The sequence below is a fragment of the Paramormyrops kingsleyae genome, chromosome 24 (genome assembly GCF_048594095.1).
Source record: "Paramormyrops kingsleyae isolate MSU_618 chromosome 24, PKINGS_0.4, whole genome shotgun sequence".
Taxonomy (NCBI): Eukaryota; Metazoa; Chordata; class Actinopteri; order Osteoglossiformes; family Mormyridae; genus Paramormyrops; species Paramormyrops kingsleyae.
The window spans coordinates 12,221,058-12,240,332 of NC_132820.1; the positions used below are offsets into that span (position 1 = coordinate 12,221,058).

Here is a 19,275-nt window from a genome sequence, read left to right on the forward strand (position 1 = left end):
CAGTAAAACAGTCACTAACTGGTAATGCACGTTAGCATTACGTTAAATGACAAATTTACCTATTACCAGAATTGTCTCCTATAAACGTTCGCCGAATGACAGTAGGCAGAAGGCGGCGTGTTTTTCAGAAATACACCGGAGATAAACTTAAGCCGCATTATTTATAGGCACTTTTAACACCAACATTTGCAGCCATTAAGTCATAGGTGGTAGTAACACTGAAATGCCTCTTTCTGCGTCAAAATAAGGCAACACTGTGATTTTGATTTTATATTTTTTTTTTTAACTTGACCGTACCTTCCTCCCATTCCTCTGTCTCTGCTTATTGACGTTTAGGAGACTGTCAGATATAAATTAACGATGCAAAATTATCAAACCAAGACAGACACAACACTGAAGAGAAGATAAAGACACAGTTTGAATAGTAAGTATATGTTTTATTGTAAAGCTCTTATTTTATTTTTTATCTTAGCCTATCTAGTCTTGTTCTATTTTAACTTAGCCTATTTTATCCTATTTTACCCATGGACGTAAATTTCATTTAACAGTAGGGGGGGACAATAAATATAAAATTTCTCATGAGCAATTTTTGAAGGAGACACAAATAATACAGTCAAATTGTACTTATAAAGATATGTCCCCACAATGAAAAACTTTGTTTCTAGCATTATTATTGTAGCATGGAGAATTATGGTTATTTTCAAAGTTTTTCTCAGGTTCAATGACAAAGCAGATTTTTCTTCAAAACTATTTATTGCATTGTTTGTTATGTTGTTTACAGTCAAGCCATCAACATACAATAAAATTTAAACATGACTGTTTAAATGCATATGTAACACTTCCGGGTTTCCCAGTCTGTGTTACGAGATTAAAACCTGTTAAACAGGGTGAAAAAGGAGACAATCGATCCCGTGTCTAGCCTTCACGAAAGTCTCTCAGTTCCGCTTTATTTCAGCATACAACATTTACAGTACATTCAGTGTGTGACTGGTTTGTTACAGTGACAATCACGTCCAAACAAATTGCAATTTATTGATTATACATTTCCGCTTATCACAGTCGTTCCCCCTTTGTTACACACTCAAAGTACCCCCCAAAATGGGTTTATTTAACATGGGAGGTGCAGACTTCGTTCCAATGCCAGTTGATGCAGGTGTATTTACTGAATGAAAAAATCCAACTTAAGAAGATTTTTTTTGGTGGAAGCACTAATTAAGAACACAATTAATTAGTGCTAATTAGAGTTTTATTTAACATGAAAGGTGCACAGTTGAAACCAACTTCATTACATAGTGTCACATCTCAATAGTTAGAAAAATAAACTTAAGAAGAAAAATGATGGTGGAAAGACCCCTTTTGAAGGGCCACACCCTGCCACACCCCCCAAAAATGGATTTATTCAACATGGGAAGTGCAGACTTTATTTCAGTGCCAATTGATGCGGGACTGTTCACTGAATGGAAAAAGCCAACTTAAGAACATTTATTTTGGTGGAAGCACTAATTAAGAACACAATTAATTAGTGCAAATTAGAGTTTTATTTAACATGAAAGGTGCACAGTTGAAACAAACTTCATTACATAGTGCCGCATCTCAGTAGTCAGAAAAATGACCTTAAGAACAAAAATGATGGTGGAAAGACCACTTAAGAAGGGCCACACCCTGCCACACCTAGCACCAACTCCAAAAATGGATTTAACATGGGAAGTGCAGATTTTATTTCAGTGCCAGTTGATGTGGGACTGTTCACTGAATGGAAAAACACAAGTTGAGAACATTTATTTAATTATAAATGTTTGATATATACCTACTACTACATTTCAACAGTTCAAAGAAACTGGGGTTTCTAAACTGGTAAACGGGGTTTTTAATGGTGAAGAGAGGCAGACATCCACGAACATACTAACAATAACTTACACACCAAAGTTCGGTCGATCTGATTCATTGTTTGGCCTCTTCATGAAAAGCAAGACTTTCTCTCTATCTTTAGCATATACATGTGTGTAAATGAATCTACCTTTTAAGACTCACACTTTCTCGAGGTGAGCACATAGTCCCTGGACCATTTCATTAAAATCTGAAACAATTCGATCTGGCAAGTGACGACGATGGTAAAAGAGATTTTTAAGACATTTAGCCTCTGTGACTTACGCTAAGTTTCTTAATTCCAGACATTTGGTGAATGCTTCTCTATCATGGCAATGAATGATAGCTCTCCAGTGCCTCTGGTGCCACCACACAAAACATGTATTCTTCACATTGAGCAAGCAAATCGATCAGCCCAACAAAGACCCGTGGTCCAGTCCTTCAACCCTGGAAAAATGGTCCGTTGTGAAAGAAGCTGCCTGTTTGAAATGAGCGCACACAGGACACCAGAATCAATGTCTTGACTTGTAACAGGGATCTACTGGGAAGACTCCTGATTCTAGCTTGCAGAAGGAACCTTGACTTAGAATATGTGTTTTCCTTTCCACTGACTCCTGTCCCTCTGTCCATGTGCAATAGAGATGGAATGATGATGAAGACCCAAAAGAGTACTCTACTAGACCTTTTGGAAAAGAAAGTTGAAAATCATTCGAGACCCACTGTAGTAGATGTTTGCATCATTGATGGAAACTTCCTTCTTCACAATCTTCCACCCAACCTGCCACCAACATATGAGGGACTAGCAAGTGGTGTTCTGCAACAGGCAGCAAAGCTCTCTACACAAAGGATTGATATCATCTTTGATGCCTATCCTGTACAATCAATCAAAGAAGTTGAGAGAAATCGAAGAGGCTTGGATGAAAAGGAGGCCAGGTTATATGCAATCACTGGACCTGAACAACGCCGCCCTAGGGATATCAAAGACCTGATGAAGTCAAGGTCCTTCAAAGAAGTGTTTCCCAAATTCCTGGCCACTGAGTGGAAATCACAGCATTATGCGTATCTGATTGAAAAGAGGCATGTCTACCTCCCCTACCTAGGTTCATGCTTTCACTTCTATGTCCGCAATGGACAGGTCATGAGAGAAGAAGTTGAGAACTTGAAAACTAATCATGAGGAGGCAGACACACTGATCGCAGCCCATGCCAAGTTCATAGATGGTGAAGGAGGTGCCAACAACATTGTAGTCAGAGGATCAGACACTGACATTGCAGTCATCCTCTTATACCACTGCTGGGAAATAAAAGCCCACATTTGGATGGATGTTGGTAATTCATCAAAAAACAACAGACGGTACCTGAGCATCACATCAATTGCCAATACAATCGGACATCAGGTTTGCAGTGCACTCCTTGGGTTCCATGCATTAACAGGGTGTGATTACACCTCGGCATTCCATCGAAAACGCAAAGTCAGACCATTTGCACAGGTGTTGAAAGATACATCAGCTCAGAAGGCTCTCTCATCCATGTCTACAGGACAGCTTACAGAAAGAGACCAAAAAGCTTTGGAGACCTTTACAGCAGAGATGTATGGAGCAAAGGGCAAATCGGCTACTTCATTAAATGGGTATCGTTACAAGGTGTTCGAGAAGGCCTTTGGACCAAAGGCAAGGTGCAAGAATGCTTTAGAAAAATTGAAGGGCATAGATCCTCCTGAAAATCATAGATTCATAGATGCTTCCTCCTTGTGAATCTGAGTTATCTCAACATATTAAACGAGCATCGTTTGTAGCAAGGATGTGGGCCACTGCTACTGCAAGGAATATAATACAGCATCCTTCGCCAGATGATGGATGGGACCTGAAGGACGGACATTATGAAGTCATTTGGTTTGAAGGTCCTGAACTACCAGAATCATTGATTCCAGCAGAAGGTGACCTTCCTGAAGAAGACTCTGATGAAAACTTTGAGATTTCATCCTCTGATGAAGAAAGCTGCCTATCGTCAGATGAAGAGTAAGAATGTCTTCAGCTGCATTATGGGAAAACGAACATTCACCAGACAGGGCACTGTGCAGAAAACTGTATAGAAAGCTAGTATAGTTAATACCATATGCTAAGGCAGTATAATATAGATTGGCTGATTTATTATATCCTTTTGGCGGTTTTCCGCATTATATCAGGGTTTTTTGTACCTGTCTACATGTATTTTGACCCTTGCTGCTGGTGTATGTTTGACATTCAGTATTGAGGATGGCTGTATATCGTCACCCTTTCTCACTATGAAAATCATTCTGAAATGGTCATGTCACTAAGTGGATTTGCTTGATGATATCAAATTAATGCATTTTACACTTTATATAGATGTATTCAAACTTTGAAGAGTGGTTACAAAACTTAAACTGTGTTTTTCAATCTTGAGCATTAGGTAAAAGTGCAATTTACTACAGGTGTTCAATAATTTGTTGTCCTAGTAAGTAAATGCTGTAATCAGAATGGAGCAAACCAAAAACACAACTTTTTTTCTAACTAATTTTGATTGTGATTATGTTGTTGTGACTCAGAGACCCCATTCTAAAGGGGTCTTTCTGCCATCATTTTTGTTCTTAAGTTCACTATGTGACACTATGTAATGAAGTTGGTTTCAACTGCACACCTTTTATGTTAAATAAAACTGTAATTAGCACTAATTAACTATGTTCTTAATTAGTGCTTCCACCAAAATAAATGTTCTTAAGTTGGCTTTTTCCATTCAGTGAACAGTCCCGCATCAATTGGCACTGAAATAAAGTCTGCACTTCCCATGTTGAATAAATCCATTTTTGGGGGGTGTGGCAGGGTGTGGCCCTTCTTAAGGGGTCTTTCCACCATCATTTTTCTTCTTAAGTTTATTTTTCTAACTACTGAGATGTGACACTATGTAATGAAGTTGGTTTCAACTGCGCACCTTTTATGTTAAATAAAACTCCAATTACCACTAATTAATTGTTCTTAATTAGTGCTTCCACCAAAAAAAATCTTCTTAAGTTGGATTTTTCCATTCAGTAAATACACCTGCTTCAACTGGCATTGGAACGAAGTCTGCACCTCCCATGTTAAATAAACCCATTTTTGGGGGGTACTTTGGGTGTGGCCCTTAGCCACACCCACCACTTGCGAAACTTAAGAATCACATTTCCTGGCACATTTTAGCCTCATAAGCATTTCTGATACTACAGACCTTCCGCACCTTTCATGTTGAATAAATGTCACCTAGCTCCTGCACTATTACACACGTCCATGATAATGGTGAAACAACGCGGAGGGGAAAATAACTGATTAACATAGAGCGAGATAAAACATTAACATTACTAGTAACATTTCCAGCCCTTATTTTATAATCCAAAAAAATACAAACATACGATGTCATAATAATCGTTTTACACAGCGTTTAAATTGTACGTATTACAGCCATATACAATGCACTCCCCTTCGGGTCAGCTATAAACTTTCATCAGTTACGACCTTTGCGTCCGCCATTAGCGTCCGCGAATCTGGCGCGCGCATGTCCAATAACTAATATTTAGATATTACATGAAACAAAATCAATGACCATACACCAGCGTACAAATACCCGTCTATATTTAATATATGACAGTATTGTTTACAGTTAGTGAGGAACTCTAACATTTCCCACCTGTTAAACAGGGTGAAAAAGGAGACAATCGATCCCGTGTCTGGCCTTCACGAAAGTCTCTCAGTTCAAAGAGAAAACCCTGTGTTCGTGAAGTATAGGCACAGGTCCACTGCCACCTACTGGTTGACCATGTACCACTGTTCCTCTCCTTTGTTTTATTTATGGCAATAAGGGCTTAAACAGGTTTTTATTAACATGACTAGTACCTTTCCTTTCCTTTAAAATGAATCATAAAACAAACAAAATCAACCATAAAGTAATGCTAAGGGTATCCAAACATCAACATACAAACACAAATGTGACCACACATTGTGGGTGTTACACCTTCCCCGATAACAAAATGAGCTCCCGCCAATACAAACTCTTGCCAACGTAAAAAACTTCAATACGTCATGAGTGTGCTGGGGAGGTATGAATGCCCCGTCACTATGGCTGGTGGTGGTGTATAGTACTGGATGTTCCACATAGGGGTATAAGATACACTTTGGACCCTCACTGCACTAACTAAAGGGTTAGCCTGTAAGGACGGCTGACCTAATGATTCATATGTGAAGAGCCGTCTCTGTCTTTTCTGTCTAGTTGAATGTCTTTTACTTACGTGTCTGTCTGCCATAAGAGTATCTCTTTGTCCCTCTCTTCAGCCTCATCACCACTGCTAAAATGTCCTGCATCAGGAGAGGCATCTTATTCAGGTTGTATTGCTGGTCCTGCTTCGGTTGTTTCCTCTTGTCCGATTTGTTCTTCCCTTCTAGGTACACCAGTGGAGTGGGCGTCCAGATTGAAGGCTCCCTGGCTTGGAGTAGGCCGTTCAAGGTGAGTATCCCTCTCCCATACAGGTATTCGGAGCCAGTAATCCCCTGTACTCTGGTCACTCTCTGAATCAGTTGTGTTCCTATCCCGAAGTGGTCTGCTGGTCTTTGTCACTCTCTGTCTCTTGCTTTGCCTCTGGTGTTGATCTTGCAGCACAGGTTTAATTGAATGTGACTGTGTTCCCACAGGTAAGTCATTGACAAGAAGCAGTAGGTTCCGGTGTAAAGTCCTGGTTTTCTTCTGAACTCCCAATTCTGGTGCAACTACATACACGAGACTGCTTGCCACCTGCTCCTTTACAATATGACCTCACCCTGTCGACTCCTGCCGTGTACAATTGTAAGCATGAATCACCTGCGGCAAGTAGTCCTTCCAGTGTGTCTTCTCCTTGTCTCCCAGTGTTCGCAACATCTGTAGGAGTGTTCTATTAAGCCTTTCAACTGGATTGCTCCGTGGATGATATCATATGGAGATGTCCTGGAGTGGCCTACCCCAGACAATCGTTGAAGGTTTTGGAACAGTTCGTTCTCGAATTCACGACCTTGGTCGTGATGCAACTTCGAAGGGTATCCGAAGCGGGGGATAAAATCATTAAAGATTTTCTCCGCTGCAGTGCGACCAGACTTGTTTTTTGTCGCATATGCTCGGGCGAATCTTGTAAAATGGTCCACCATGACGAGAATATATTCATAACCGCCCCGACAAAGCAGATTTTTCTTCAAAACTATTTATTGCATTGTTTGTTATGTTGTTTACAGTCAAGCCATCAACATACAATAAAATTTAAACATGACTGTTTAAATGCATAATAGAAATTGATTATACAAAAAAATACAGTGGGGTCAGTTCGGACGTAGCACAGTGCTCATTTAGTAAATGCACAGCTGAACAATATGCTAATTATGGCCGTTAATGTTAAGTTAACATTATGCCAAGTCGTCACAAATAAAACAATGCATGGGAAACGGCTTTGGCGTGTTAGTTGCAGCTCGACATACCTATACAACTTTTGTGAATACATAATGCGAAAATATCAAGCAATTGTCTTAATAAACAGCATATTGTATATTATGAGTGAATTTCCATTCCTTAATTCATAGGCTTATAATAAATAAATATATTCTTCCCTAGAAGGGTAGTGAGTGGATCATTGCGGAAGCGAATATATATGCTTTGTTTTCTGCCTAATGTGAATAATCTCAATGGTTTATGGCTTATTAGGGCTGCATTTTGGTGGGAAATGTTTAAAATACATGCTTCATTGCGGACAGAACTACTCTAGTGCATAACGTTGCAACTTAGACGCCCGGATCGAGTACGGTCTCTCAGTTGCAGATATGGCAGGACAACCTGACAGCTGGAGGGATCTGAGAGCGTGTGTCCTCTGTCAGCATCCAGACCGCCCTAAGCCCCAAAACGTCATTCCGTCCAGAGTGCCAAAAGGGTCAAAACGTACTGTTTGTTTTTCATTAATAAGCTGAAAATTGACATGACTACATGAACATTTTGTTTTGGCATACAGTGGATTACAAAAACGGAAAGCCCTTCACCTTGCTCAGTGTTTTATCAAAGTAGTGGAACACCTTAAGAAATACTGTTTAACAGTGTAATGAATGCAACTGATCCTCTGCTTGATTTGCTTAAATTATGAATAGGGCCTACTTAAGTTACTTTTACTCAATACAAAAAAATATTTTTACTTTCATTGTTTGAGAAATTTAAGGCAATCCGTTTTCTCAAACAGTTTGAGTTGAACTAACTAGTCAGGTTTTACAGTACACCATTCACATCTTTGGGCAGTTTGGTAACTTAAATTCACCTTAGCATGTTTTTGGACTGTGGAGGAGGGGACCACAGTACTCAGAGGAAGCCCCATCATGACAGGGAGAGAACATGCAAACTCCACACACATAGACATGAACCCTAGTCCTAGAAGAGAGAGGCTGCAGATGGTAGAAACAACGAGCTCCGGGTCGTGCTCATCCTGTAAGAACACTGGGGTCAGAGCATCCCCCACCTCGAAGCTCAGGCAGCCCTGGGGTGGGATGGTCCCAAAGGGGACAGGCAGGACAAGCCTGAAGAACATCTGTGAACCTTTCTAGCAGGTCTGGGCCTTGGGCTCCAACTTGGCTTTATCCAGGTAGACCCGGACGTGGTTACTGTGTACATTAATTGCACTAATTGTATCTCATTGTGTCTGCATGACAGCATCAGTAGGACCCGACCACTTCCAGAGGCTCCATGCACCCAGGATGCGCTGGTGCTGGAGACGTCCGTACGGTCTTCAGCCAGAGGCACATTGTCAAAGACCTCTGACATGCATTAAAAGGGAAAATAGCACCTCACCTTCTGTCTTCACAGCCATGTCACTGCCTCCCTCCTTCTCCGACACTTACTGCTGTCATCTGTATTGCTAAAGGTGACAGCTCAGGTGTGCCCTAACCCCACCAGTAACAGATACACTCTGACGATGGGTTGCAATTCTTCTTTTTGCAATCCCCTTCAAACTGGACCATTAAAAAAAAATTAATGTACTGTCCTGTTTGCTGTTCTCACTGCATTAACAGCCTGTTGTGACTCGTTTTTCTGTCCTGTTTGCTGTTCTCACTGCATTAACAGCCTGTTGTGACTCGTTTTTCTGTCCAGTTTGCCATTCTCACTGCATTAACAGCCTGTTGTGACACGTTTTTCTGTCCAGTTTGCTGTTCTCACTGCATTAACAGCCTGTTGTGACTCGTTTTTCTGTCCTGTTTGCTGTTCTCACTGCATTAACAGCCTGTTGTGACTCGTTTTTCTGTCCTGTTTGCTGTTCTCACTGCATTAACAGCCTGTTGTGACTCGTTTTTCTGTCCAGTTTGCCGTTCTCACTGCATTAACAGCCTGTTGTGACACGTTTTTCTGTCCAGTTTGCTGTTCTCACTGCATTAACAGCCTGTTGTGACTCGTTTTTCTGTCCTGTTTGCTGTTCTCACTGCATTAACAGCCTGTTGTGACTCGTTTTTCTGTCCTGTTTGCTGTTCTCACTGCATTAACAGCCTGTTGTGACTCGTTTTTCTGTCCTGTTTGCCGTTCTCACTGCATTAACAGCCTGTTGTGACTCGTTTTTCTGTCCTGTTTGCCGTTCTCACTGCATTAACAGCATGTTGTGACTCGTTTTTTGTTTGTCACCCCACTGCTGTGACCAACAAACAAACTGTTCTTTCTTATGTCCAGCTTACCCACAAGTACCTCGTTTTCTGTTTCAGAAGAGTTTCTTTTCTTGCACTTTTGTTTGGTTGCCATGATGAGTAAACGTTTATTGGGCTTAAATTGTAGGCTGCAGTCATGTTGTGTTTTGCACTGACGACTTATAGCTTAATTTGCATGCATCAATATTCATGAGGCGGTTTGTATCGACCATTTATGGATTAATTTGTACACATCAATATTCATGAGGTATTTTGTATTTACCATATATGGTTGGATGTGGGCATGTAGAGGACGGAATATAAGGCTGATCCACAAATGCACAATTCCAGGTAGAGTGTGATTTATAAATTTACTGGGGAATACAGTAACAAGGAACACTAACAGGGAATACTAGTGTAATAGGAAACAGGTGAGGGTAATCAAGAAGAGGGGAAAGTTAGGGGACAGCCAGCAGGTCTCTTGGCCAAAGGTTACATGAAAGAAAAAAGCAAATCAGGCATTTTGTCTTTATTGATTAGTGGTTAGAGTCATGATTGGGTTGAATTAAAGCACAATTGAAGTTTGTGATGCTCGTGAATGGATCTGCACATCACTGGCTATGTTGAAATAAATCAGCTAAAAAAAAAATCACACTTCATATACTTCCCAGATACACTGTCACACACAGGACCTGTGTGTGTATGTGTGTGTGTGTGTGTGTATTTGTGAGTTGTATCTTTAAGTGTATATCTGGATATAAGCCATCATTTGTGTGTGTCTGTATGTGCATGTGATGTAGCTTATGTGTGTGTAGCAGAGTGAGGGTAATAGACAAAGCTGTTAGTCCACATCAGACTCACAGGTGTGGCAAGTATAAAAGGCTCTTCCATCAGTGCACCAGCGTGTTGGCATGGTTACAACATGTTGCATCTGTCCCGACATTGACAGCCAGGATAAAACCTGCTATATGCTAGCTTGACACAATAGCTTTGACCCATGCTAGCTATGCCCGTTAGAAGCTCAGAAAACACTGATTAACATGACTTGCCTTTACAATGCTTCACGCAAACAGTCTAGACACTGTGAAAAAAGCCTAATCATAAAAAAAATACTTTGTTACCTTGAAAAGTATTTTTTGCAGGAGGCTGCATGTGCATGTGGCTGCTTTCTTCCAGGAAGGAGGGTGGGCATGAAATCACTGCAGCTCATTCCTGATTGGAGGAATAAACCATGCTGCAACTGCCCCAACGTTGAAATTGTCCCTGCCCCCCCATACATGAATGGGTTAATAACTTTAAAACTAAACAAGTTAGGCACATGCGATAAAGTGTGCTTTGATTAGGAGACTCTGGGGGACAATACAAACCCTTTGGATCTTCAGGTTATCTATGTCGGTAATAGTTATTAATTATTATATGGTATCCATAGAACATGCAATGAGGCAATAAATGAATGGGTTAGTTACCCACGACCATAACTAGGATGAAGTGATTTGAAAATTGACTGAATGAAAGAATGAATAATTTCAAAGAAGTACCACTCTCTTTCGGAAAGTGCAGTAGGTTCTCAATTTTACCAGCAAACAACCACCTTTATACAATTACAGAATCAATCACACAGACACAGTGACTCAGTAAAGGCTTCAGATTTTTTTTATTTGCCATTAATCATCCAACTACAAACATTAACAGTTTAACAATCTCCGTTTCTGTTTACAGCCACTTTCTTTCATTGCAATTAAAAATTATTTTTCATGCATTTTGCTGCAGGACCTCATGTGTGAGACGATCTCACTTTGGAGTGTGATCCTCCCCGTCCTCATCCAGCCACTTGTTATCAGAACCTTGCTTCTGCAGCTTGATCTCGTGCTTGGGGGTCACAATGAAGGATCTTCCTGATGGGATGGCGACGCTGACGTGGATGGTGGCCTTGACCACCTCCGAGTCTGTGCTGCGCTGCACGAACACCGAGGCGAAGGCCGGACTTCCGCCGAAGCTCTCGCTGCCCTTGGCAGGAATCACTATGAACGGGGTCTCGCTGTCCTGCTTAAAGTACGTTGTGGAGTCCTGCTCGTATGTGATGGTGCTGATGTCCAGCTCCTGATCATGCAGGTAGATCCGGAGAGGATTCTCTCCGCAGTTCATTACTGTGGAAAGTGAACGAGCTGCGCGTGGTGAGCTCTTAGTAATAGTCACATTGCCAGTATTGCCAATGGTGTGACCACCACCGCCTCCTGTAATGTTGGATCCAGTATTGTTGGTTGTGCTAGAATCATTTCCCATTTCTGAGGAGTTAGATGAGATCTGGAAGTGACAGAGAAAGCCGAAAACTCATTAATGATGATACAGAATATGCTTTACAAACACATTTTTGCTTATGTGAAATTTTGTTTTAATCTTTCCGAGCAACTTCTTACCAGATAGATACGTGTGTGGTGAGGAGTAGATCAAGTTTCGGGAAGACTTTTCACACCTGTGGGGAAAGTTTCAGTTACATGCCACAATATTATGTTAAATATTAGTAAGAAGTCTTAAGAAACATATTACCAGTGTCACTAACTCACCTGTTCGTGGATGAGCTCTTCTGTGAGATATGATCTGCTCTGTCCTTTTTATAGCCGTGCCCCCCTAATCTGGCTTACACGGCATATTTTGCCTACTTCTGATGAAGTGATTGAGCAACATCCCTAGAAGCACATCCACTCAAATAAATGACACATTCATACAAGTCTGTAATTTCCAAGGAAATCTGCCTTGGTGGGAGTGTCCAAGCATTGCTGACTGGCACCTGTGGATCATTCATCAGAGGTTTGTTCATGTGCATCCAATACTGTGGCCCAATCCACCCTACAGGCAGATTTCCTTGGAAAGTATGATTTGAAGTGAAGGTGTCACAGGCAGGTGGACAAAGTACACAAACGCATTATCAGAATAGAAGTATAGAACAGGGTTCTCAAACTCCAGTCCTGGAGGGCTGGAGCCCTGCACAGTTCTTGGTTTACTTTCATTAAAAACATCTGATTGAACTACTTACCTAATTACCACACAGCTCTTGAGTTGAATCACTTCTGTTGCATGAACAGGGAAAAAACTAAGCTACACAGGGCTCTGGCCCCCCAGGACTGGAATTTGAAAACCCTGGTATAGAGACTCCTGGTCAGTTCTTATAAAGTGATACACGCTGTTCCTATGTGACAACGTGATGCATCTGTTTACGACATGTCACATGTTTTGTCAAGCTTTTCTGTGATTTTCAATGGATCAGGTTACATTTTTTTATTCCTCCTTGATATCTGATCCTGCAATTTAGGCCAGGATCAGACGGAAACCAATACTGAATATCGGATTGGCGCGTCCCTAGTATAATCCAAACATATTTCATGTTTTGTTTGGTGAACTGCATTTCATTTGTTAATATACATCCATTCCTGCATTTCATGCCTGCAACACATTCCAGAAAAAGTTGGGACAGTAAAGCATTCAACACTTTGCAATGTTGCCATTCCTTCTCACAACATTTTAAAAATGTTTTTGTCACTCAGGATACCAAGCAATGATGCGTTTCAGGTATTATTTTGTCCCATTCTTCCTGCAAACACGTCTCAAGGTGTGCAACAGTATGGAATCGTTGTAGTCACATTTTCCCTTTCAAAATTCTCCACCCATTGTCTGTTGGGGAGAGGTCACAGGTCAGGACTACAGGCAGGCCAGTCCAGTACCCATACCATCTTCTTCTGCAACCATGCCTTTGTGATGTGTACAGAATGTGGTTTTGCATTGTGTTGTTAAAATGCATGGACATCCCTGCAAAAGAGGTTGCGTTGAAGGTAGCGTATGTTGCTCTAGTATCTCAGTGTCCTTTTCGGCATTAATGAATGTAACTCGGTATTGTAGTGATTAACAAAGGTTTCAGCTTAGGCTTGCGCCCTTGCTCTTTGCGCACTGAAATTCCTCCAGATTCCTTGAATTGTTTAGTGACAATATGCACTGTGGAGGGAGAAATATGCTCATCCCATCCAGTCTTTCTTTGAGGATCATTGGTTTTACACATATCAATTGACAATGCCGTAGACAATCAAAATCCATCGTTGGCTGCTTCCCATAAATAAATTCCCCTTGGGCAGTGAATACCGTGTGTGTCCTCACAGGCAGGCCGGCTGCTGATGAGAAAGCTAATCTCTGAGAAGATGGCTGTGCCCTGGAATGAGGTTTGCCTTGAGAGGACGCCCAAAGGGAAGCCCTTCCTGGCGCGCCCTGCCCCTCCCAGCGCCACCCGCAGCTACAGCTTCAACATCTCACACCAGGGGGACTTCGCCGTCCTGGCTGCAGAGCGTGGGCTGCAGGTGGGCGTGGACATCATGAAGACCAGCCGGCCAGGTAGACGATCTCTGAAAGCCGCCTTCTGCAGCGCATGGCTCAGGAGTCCCTCTCTTCTGTGGCAGGTTAAAGCATGCATGGAGTTCAGTGTCAGCCACTGATAGCATGTTTGTTTGTTCGGCCTTCTGTGCGGTGTCCAAGAGCGCGTTTAAGTAATGTCCTCTTTAGGGTTGCAAATTTAAAGGGTTTTTCTTAATTGACAATTGCTAATATTACTGAAGTTACTTGATTATTTACTGACCCCCACGGCACCCCCCCCCCCCCCATCCACACACACACACACACACACACAATATTGCCGTTGAATGCATTCTTCAGCAAAGGAACTGTAGAAGCCAATAATGTCATAGCTGACAATAATGTAATAAGTTGTTACATTATTGGCCAGTTATTACTTTATCAATTTTTATTATGTTGGGAATGGAGAAATTAGGTTATTGGCTGATTGCATTATTGGTAGTTATTAAATTATAGGCCTCTACAAGGACTTTATTGGGAAAAAATAACTTTTAAAGCAATTTAACACCGATGGCTTTTGCGCAGGTACAGGCACCATTTGGCAATGTAGAGCCTACAGACAGCTTAAAATCAGCCTTAGACATTAGAGTATAGGCCTGCTCGCTGATATGGAAATGCGTGACACTTTAAATTTATTAATTTAATTTGGAACTCTTGATCGACTAAATCCTTAATGGCAAATAATCGATTGTCAGTTAATCATTAGCGACACTATTCCTGTTCCTTTGGCAGGTTGAGGATGCTGAATTAATGTTTTCAACATTCACAGGAATGAGTTTTTGGGTTGATGGTGACTGTGTGAGAGACACTGGTGCATTTCATCTCCTGGGACTGGGATTCAAATCCCACCTGCTTGTGGAAAACCAGCAAAAACAATAAATATATATTTATGTACTTTGTTCATGTTGTGTGTATTGTCTGATCCTGTCTGTAACTGCTGCTGTAACACAGAAATTTCCCTTTGTGGGATTAATGAAGTTCGTCTTATCTTAAATTGATGCTGCTAAATTACCCATAGTGTGTGCATGTGCGTCTGCCCTGGGATGGACTGGCAGCTTGTACTTGGTGACTACCTGCCTTGTGCTTTCTGCAATCCTTTGCTTAGATAAGTGGTCGGAAGATGGATTATTTTTTTGGCCTGCATAGCCACTAGGTGGCAGTGTTGCACTTAAACTGTTGATGCAAAGATTGCTGTTTATCCTGACACTCTAGAACTGGAGTAAACCACTAATTAGATCAAGTGTGTGATACATGAAGGGAAGTCAAGAATTAGTATTAGGTAGTAATGGCTATATTTTTGTTCTTTTGTGTTCCAGGTAGTGGTTCTGTGCCACACTTCTTCCACATCATTCTACAGGATATAATTGGGTGTCGAGGCTCCTGCTCTTGTCGGGGTCACTGATGGCAAACGGGTCTAAGCAGAGGCGGCAGAGATGCAGAGATGTCAATGGTAAACCTCATGAAACCCTTACTGGTGTTCACACTGGGACAGAGAATGATACCCTGTAGGCCTGATGATGGCCCCCTCAGTTCAGAAAGCACTCTGTGTGACTCTTATAGAGAAGCAGGGGTTCCTCAGAGTACGCCATGTGTTTTTGAAGCAGGCAGATCAAAGCCTTTTGGACGTCCAGTTGCGATGCTGCCATGTGAGAGATTCCGAAGCTTAAAGAAAGGCTCACTGTTGGGGCTTATGGTGTACTGGGCATGAATCACACAGCTAGAGGTGCTAAGGCTGGAAATGGATTGCTTACAAGTATTAACAAATTTAGATGGACGATAGACATTGATTGATTGCTCAGGAAATGGACAACAAAAGAAATTATAAGATAAGATAAGGCTTTATTGATCCCACACCAGGGGGAAATTTACTTGTTACTACAGCTTAAAATTAAAGATGAGTACCAATAGTCTATGACCTGGGATTGTACTGTATATGTGCCGAGTGCTAGAATATGTAAACCTAGGCCATGAGGTTGGGTGGTTCAGTGTGAGGAGACATGGGACATATCAGTTACGGTAATGATAAAAAAATAATAATAGTAATAATAGTAATCGTGCAATGATGTGGGAGGCTGGGGCTGCCTCTACATTCCAGGTGTATGTGTGAGTGTCTCAGTGCAGTGCTAGTTGCTCTTGTGCAGTCTGACCGCTGCAGGGACATAAGATCTACGGACCCACTTTATAGAACAGCACAGGTGGAGCAGCCTGTGTTCCCTTACTCTGCTTCATGATTACATCTTAACTCCTGTTCATCCAAGTAAGCAGGGTGACACAACACAACCCTACCAGCACCTAATCACACTGGCTGGAAACAGGGAGATGATTAACCAGTAACATGAGCTGGTCTCTGCTCACACCTTGTGTCTAGGCCCTGAAAGAGAGCTTTATTAAGGCTGTTGGAGTTGGTGTGGGGTTCAACCTGCAGAGGGTGGAGTTCCACATCTCGCCCGTGCGCATGCAGGAGGGCCAGGTGTACCGACATACCAGGATGTGCCTGGATTCCGAGGAGGAAGATCCTGATTGGGTGTTTGAGGTAAGGGGAGCTGAGGGGTGACCCTTGATGGAGAGGACAGTGTAAGCCATTCTTGCATTTATACCTATAGTACATAGTAGTAAGTAGTAGTATGTTTTTTCCAAACAGAGGTAAATAGCTGTGTTCCTCTGTAGCCCATAAGGACGGTCAGGGCTTCCCTGGTGTCCCCCACAGGAGAGTCTGCTGGACCAGGACCACCATGTGGCTGTTGGACTCGGGAAGATGGAGCAATCTGCTGGAAGTGTAGCTCATGTGCACAAAATGGTGCTCCGCAGGACCGCAGTGCAACAAACGCAAATGACAAAGGGTGGGGTTCACAGCTTAAAGAGCAACAAACAGGACAGTGTGAAACAGGGAATCTGGACACCAGTGTTTGTTACTATGAGGTGAGCAGGCTCAGGGCACCATAGAAGGTTCTGTTATTGAGTTCATGTCGGTTCTGCCTTGCATGTGCCTCCCTGATGCTCCCACCCAGAACAGGCCTGCTTTATGTTGGGAGGGAACCGCCAATCTTAAATGACAGGGTCATGTTCTGCAGATAACATAACCTGGAGTTCTCTGGAAGTCACAAATCTTATCTGTGATCATGGGCGTAAATTTCATTTAACAGTAGGGGGGGACAATAAATATAAAATTTCTCATGAGCAATTTTTGAAGGAGACACAAATAATAAAGTCAAATTGTACTTATAAAGATATGTCCCCACAATGAAAAACTTTGCTTCTATCATTATTATTGTAGCATGGAAACTGCGTCATTATGGTTATTTTCAAAGTTTTTCTCAGGTTCAATGACAAAGCAGATTTTTCTTCAAAACTATTTATTGCATTGTTTGTTATGTTGTTTACAGTCAAGCCATCAACATACAATAAAATTTAAACATGACTGTTTAAATGCATAATAGAAATTGATTATACAAAAAAATACAGTGGGGTCAGTTCGGACGTAGCACAGTGCTCATTTAGTAAATGCACAGCTAAACAATATGCTAATTGTGGCCGTTAATGTTAAGTTAACATTATGCCAAGTCGTCACAAATAGTCGACCACAGAATAATTGATAATCATGCAAATCTTATGATTTCCATTCGAAAGATGAGATAAAATCTTTATTAATCCCATGACAATATACACAACATAAGAGCACAATATGAAGGGACCTAAATATATAAACAATGCACTGTATTCAAATAACCAAATACCAGGCATAGTCTATGACCTGGGATTGTACTGTATATGTGCCGAGTGCTAGAATATGTAAATTACCTAGGCCATGAGGTTGGGTGGTTCAGTGTGAGGGGACATGGGACATATCAGTTACGGTAATGATAAAAAAATAATAATAGTAATAATTAGGTGTCATATCCCGCTCCGTACGATCCCGATGTGTGCCACGCCCCCCTCATTACCTCGTGTTCAGCCCTGATGGTTCTCACCTGTTGCCTGTTCCGTTTACCAAGTCTTGTGTATATCAGTCCGCGTCTCCCCATGTCTGCCAGATCCGGCATTGTATTGTCCGTGCCTGTCTGTCCGTCAGCGAATAAACCCCCATTCTACTCGTCAGTCTGGCTCAACTCGCTTGCTTCCCGTCTCGCCCGTCCCCGAACGTGACAGAATGCCGGATCTCCCAAACAGCACATCGCGGGAGACCGAGCACCACCGGCTCGGTCTCCTGCAAGACTTTGTGTTTTGGCGCTCCCTACCGAAAGTACTAGAGGATCCTGTAGCCCTGGAGCTGGCCACCCGGGGCGCGGACCTCCTCGCGGAAGAGCGCCAGCCCGGACAGCAGTACCCGCTCGAGCGGGCACGCAAACTCCTACGCCGTCTCAGCAAGCGTCTCACACGGCTGAGAGGAGAACGCGTCGCCCGGAGCCCGGGCGAAGTGGCCGCGGAGGCTCCGCTTCCCCAGGTAAGCGGCAAGAAGCGGCGGAACAGAGACAGAGTGCAGCAGGAGGAGGCTCCGTCTCTCTTCCTGGGGGCTTGCACTCTGCTCCCCGCCTGGGAGTTAGCCAGGGAACATGAGGGCTCACCGCTCCCCTGGGATGACTTCGCCGCTACCCGCCTGCTCAGCGTCCACGGTGAGATGCCGCCTCCGCGGGAGGCATATCCGTACCGGCCGGAACGCCTGCACGGAAAAGGGATCAGCCCGGTGAGAGACGCAATTCCCCGGGTCTCTAGAGCCGGTCTGCCCGCGGCTGCGCTGCCTGCTGCTGTCGCCGCCGATCTGCCCGCGGCTGCGCTGCCTGCTGCTGTCGCCGCCGATCTGCCCGCGGCTGCGCTGCCTGCTGCTGTCGCCGCCGATCTGCCCGCGGCTGCGCTGCCTGCTGCTGTCGCCGCCGATCTGCCCGCGGCTGCGCTGCCTGCTGCTGTCGCCGCCGATCTGCCCGCGACGCCGCCTGCTGCAGCTGCCGAAGCTCTGCCCGCGGCACCGCCTGCTGCAGCTGCTGCCGCTCTGCCCGCGGCACCGCCTGTCCTGCCTGACCCGCCTGTCCTGCCTGACCCGCCTGTCCTGCCTGACCCGCCTGTCCTGCCTGACCCGCCTGTCCTGCCTGACCCGCCTGCCCAGACAGCGGCGGCTCCTGCTGTCCATTCGCCTGACCTGCCCGTCTCGCCTGTCCTGTCCGGCCAGCCCTGCCCGCCTGTCCTGCTTGACCCGCCTGTCCTGCCTGCTCTGCCTGCGGCACTGGCCGCTGCGGTGCCCCCTGCTGGCCGCGTGATGGCGGCGCCCGCTGCGGCGCCCCCTGCTGGCCGCGTGACGGCGGCGCCCGTCCTGCTGGCACCTGAACTGCCCGTCTTGCCTGTCCTGCCGGCACCTGAACTGCCCGTCT

At 43.6% G+C, this 19,275-nt stretch overlaps 1 protein-coding gene across 1 annotated transcript; it reads left to right on the forward strand.

Moving 5' to 3' along the window:
* On the forward strand, positions 1 to 18,066 carry LOC111860923 (L-aminoadipate-semialdehyde dehydrogenase-phosphopantetheinyl transferase-like). Its single transcript, XM_072706895.1, has 8 exons — positions 1 to 424; positions 6,296 to 6,356; positions 6,542 to 10,805; positions 11,291 to 11,632; positions 13,669 to 13,897; positions 15,476 to 15,495; positions 16,284 to 16,448; positions 16,623 to 18,066. Exons 4-8 carry the CDS (start codon positions 11,627 to 11,629, stop codon positions 16,836 to 16,838), a joined length of 636 nt encoding a protein of 211 aa, XP_072562996.1. The 5' UTR covers positions 1 to 424; positions 6,296 to 6,356; positions 6,542 to 10,805; positions 11,291 to 11,626; the 3' UTR covers positions 16,839 to 18,066.
* Positions 18,067 to 19,275: the final 1,209 nt, after the last annotated feature.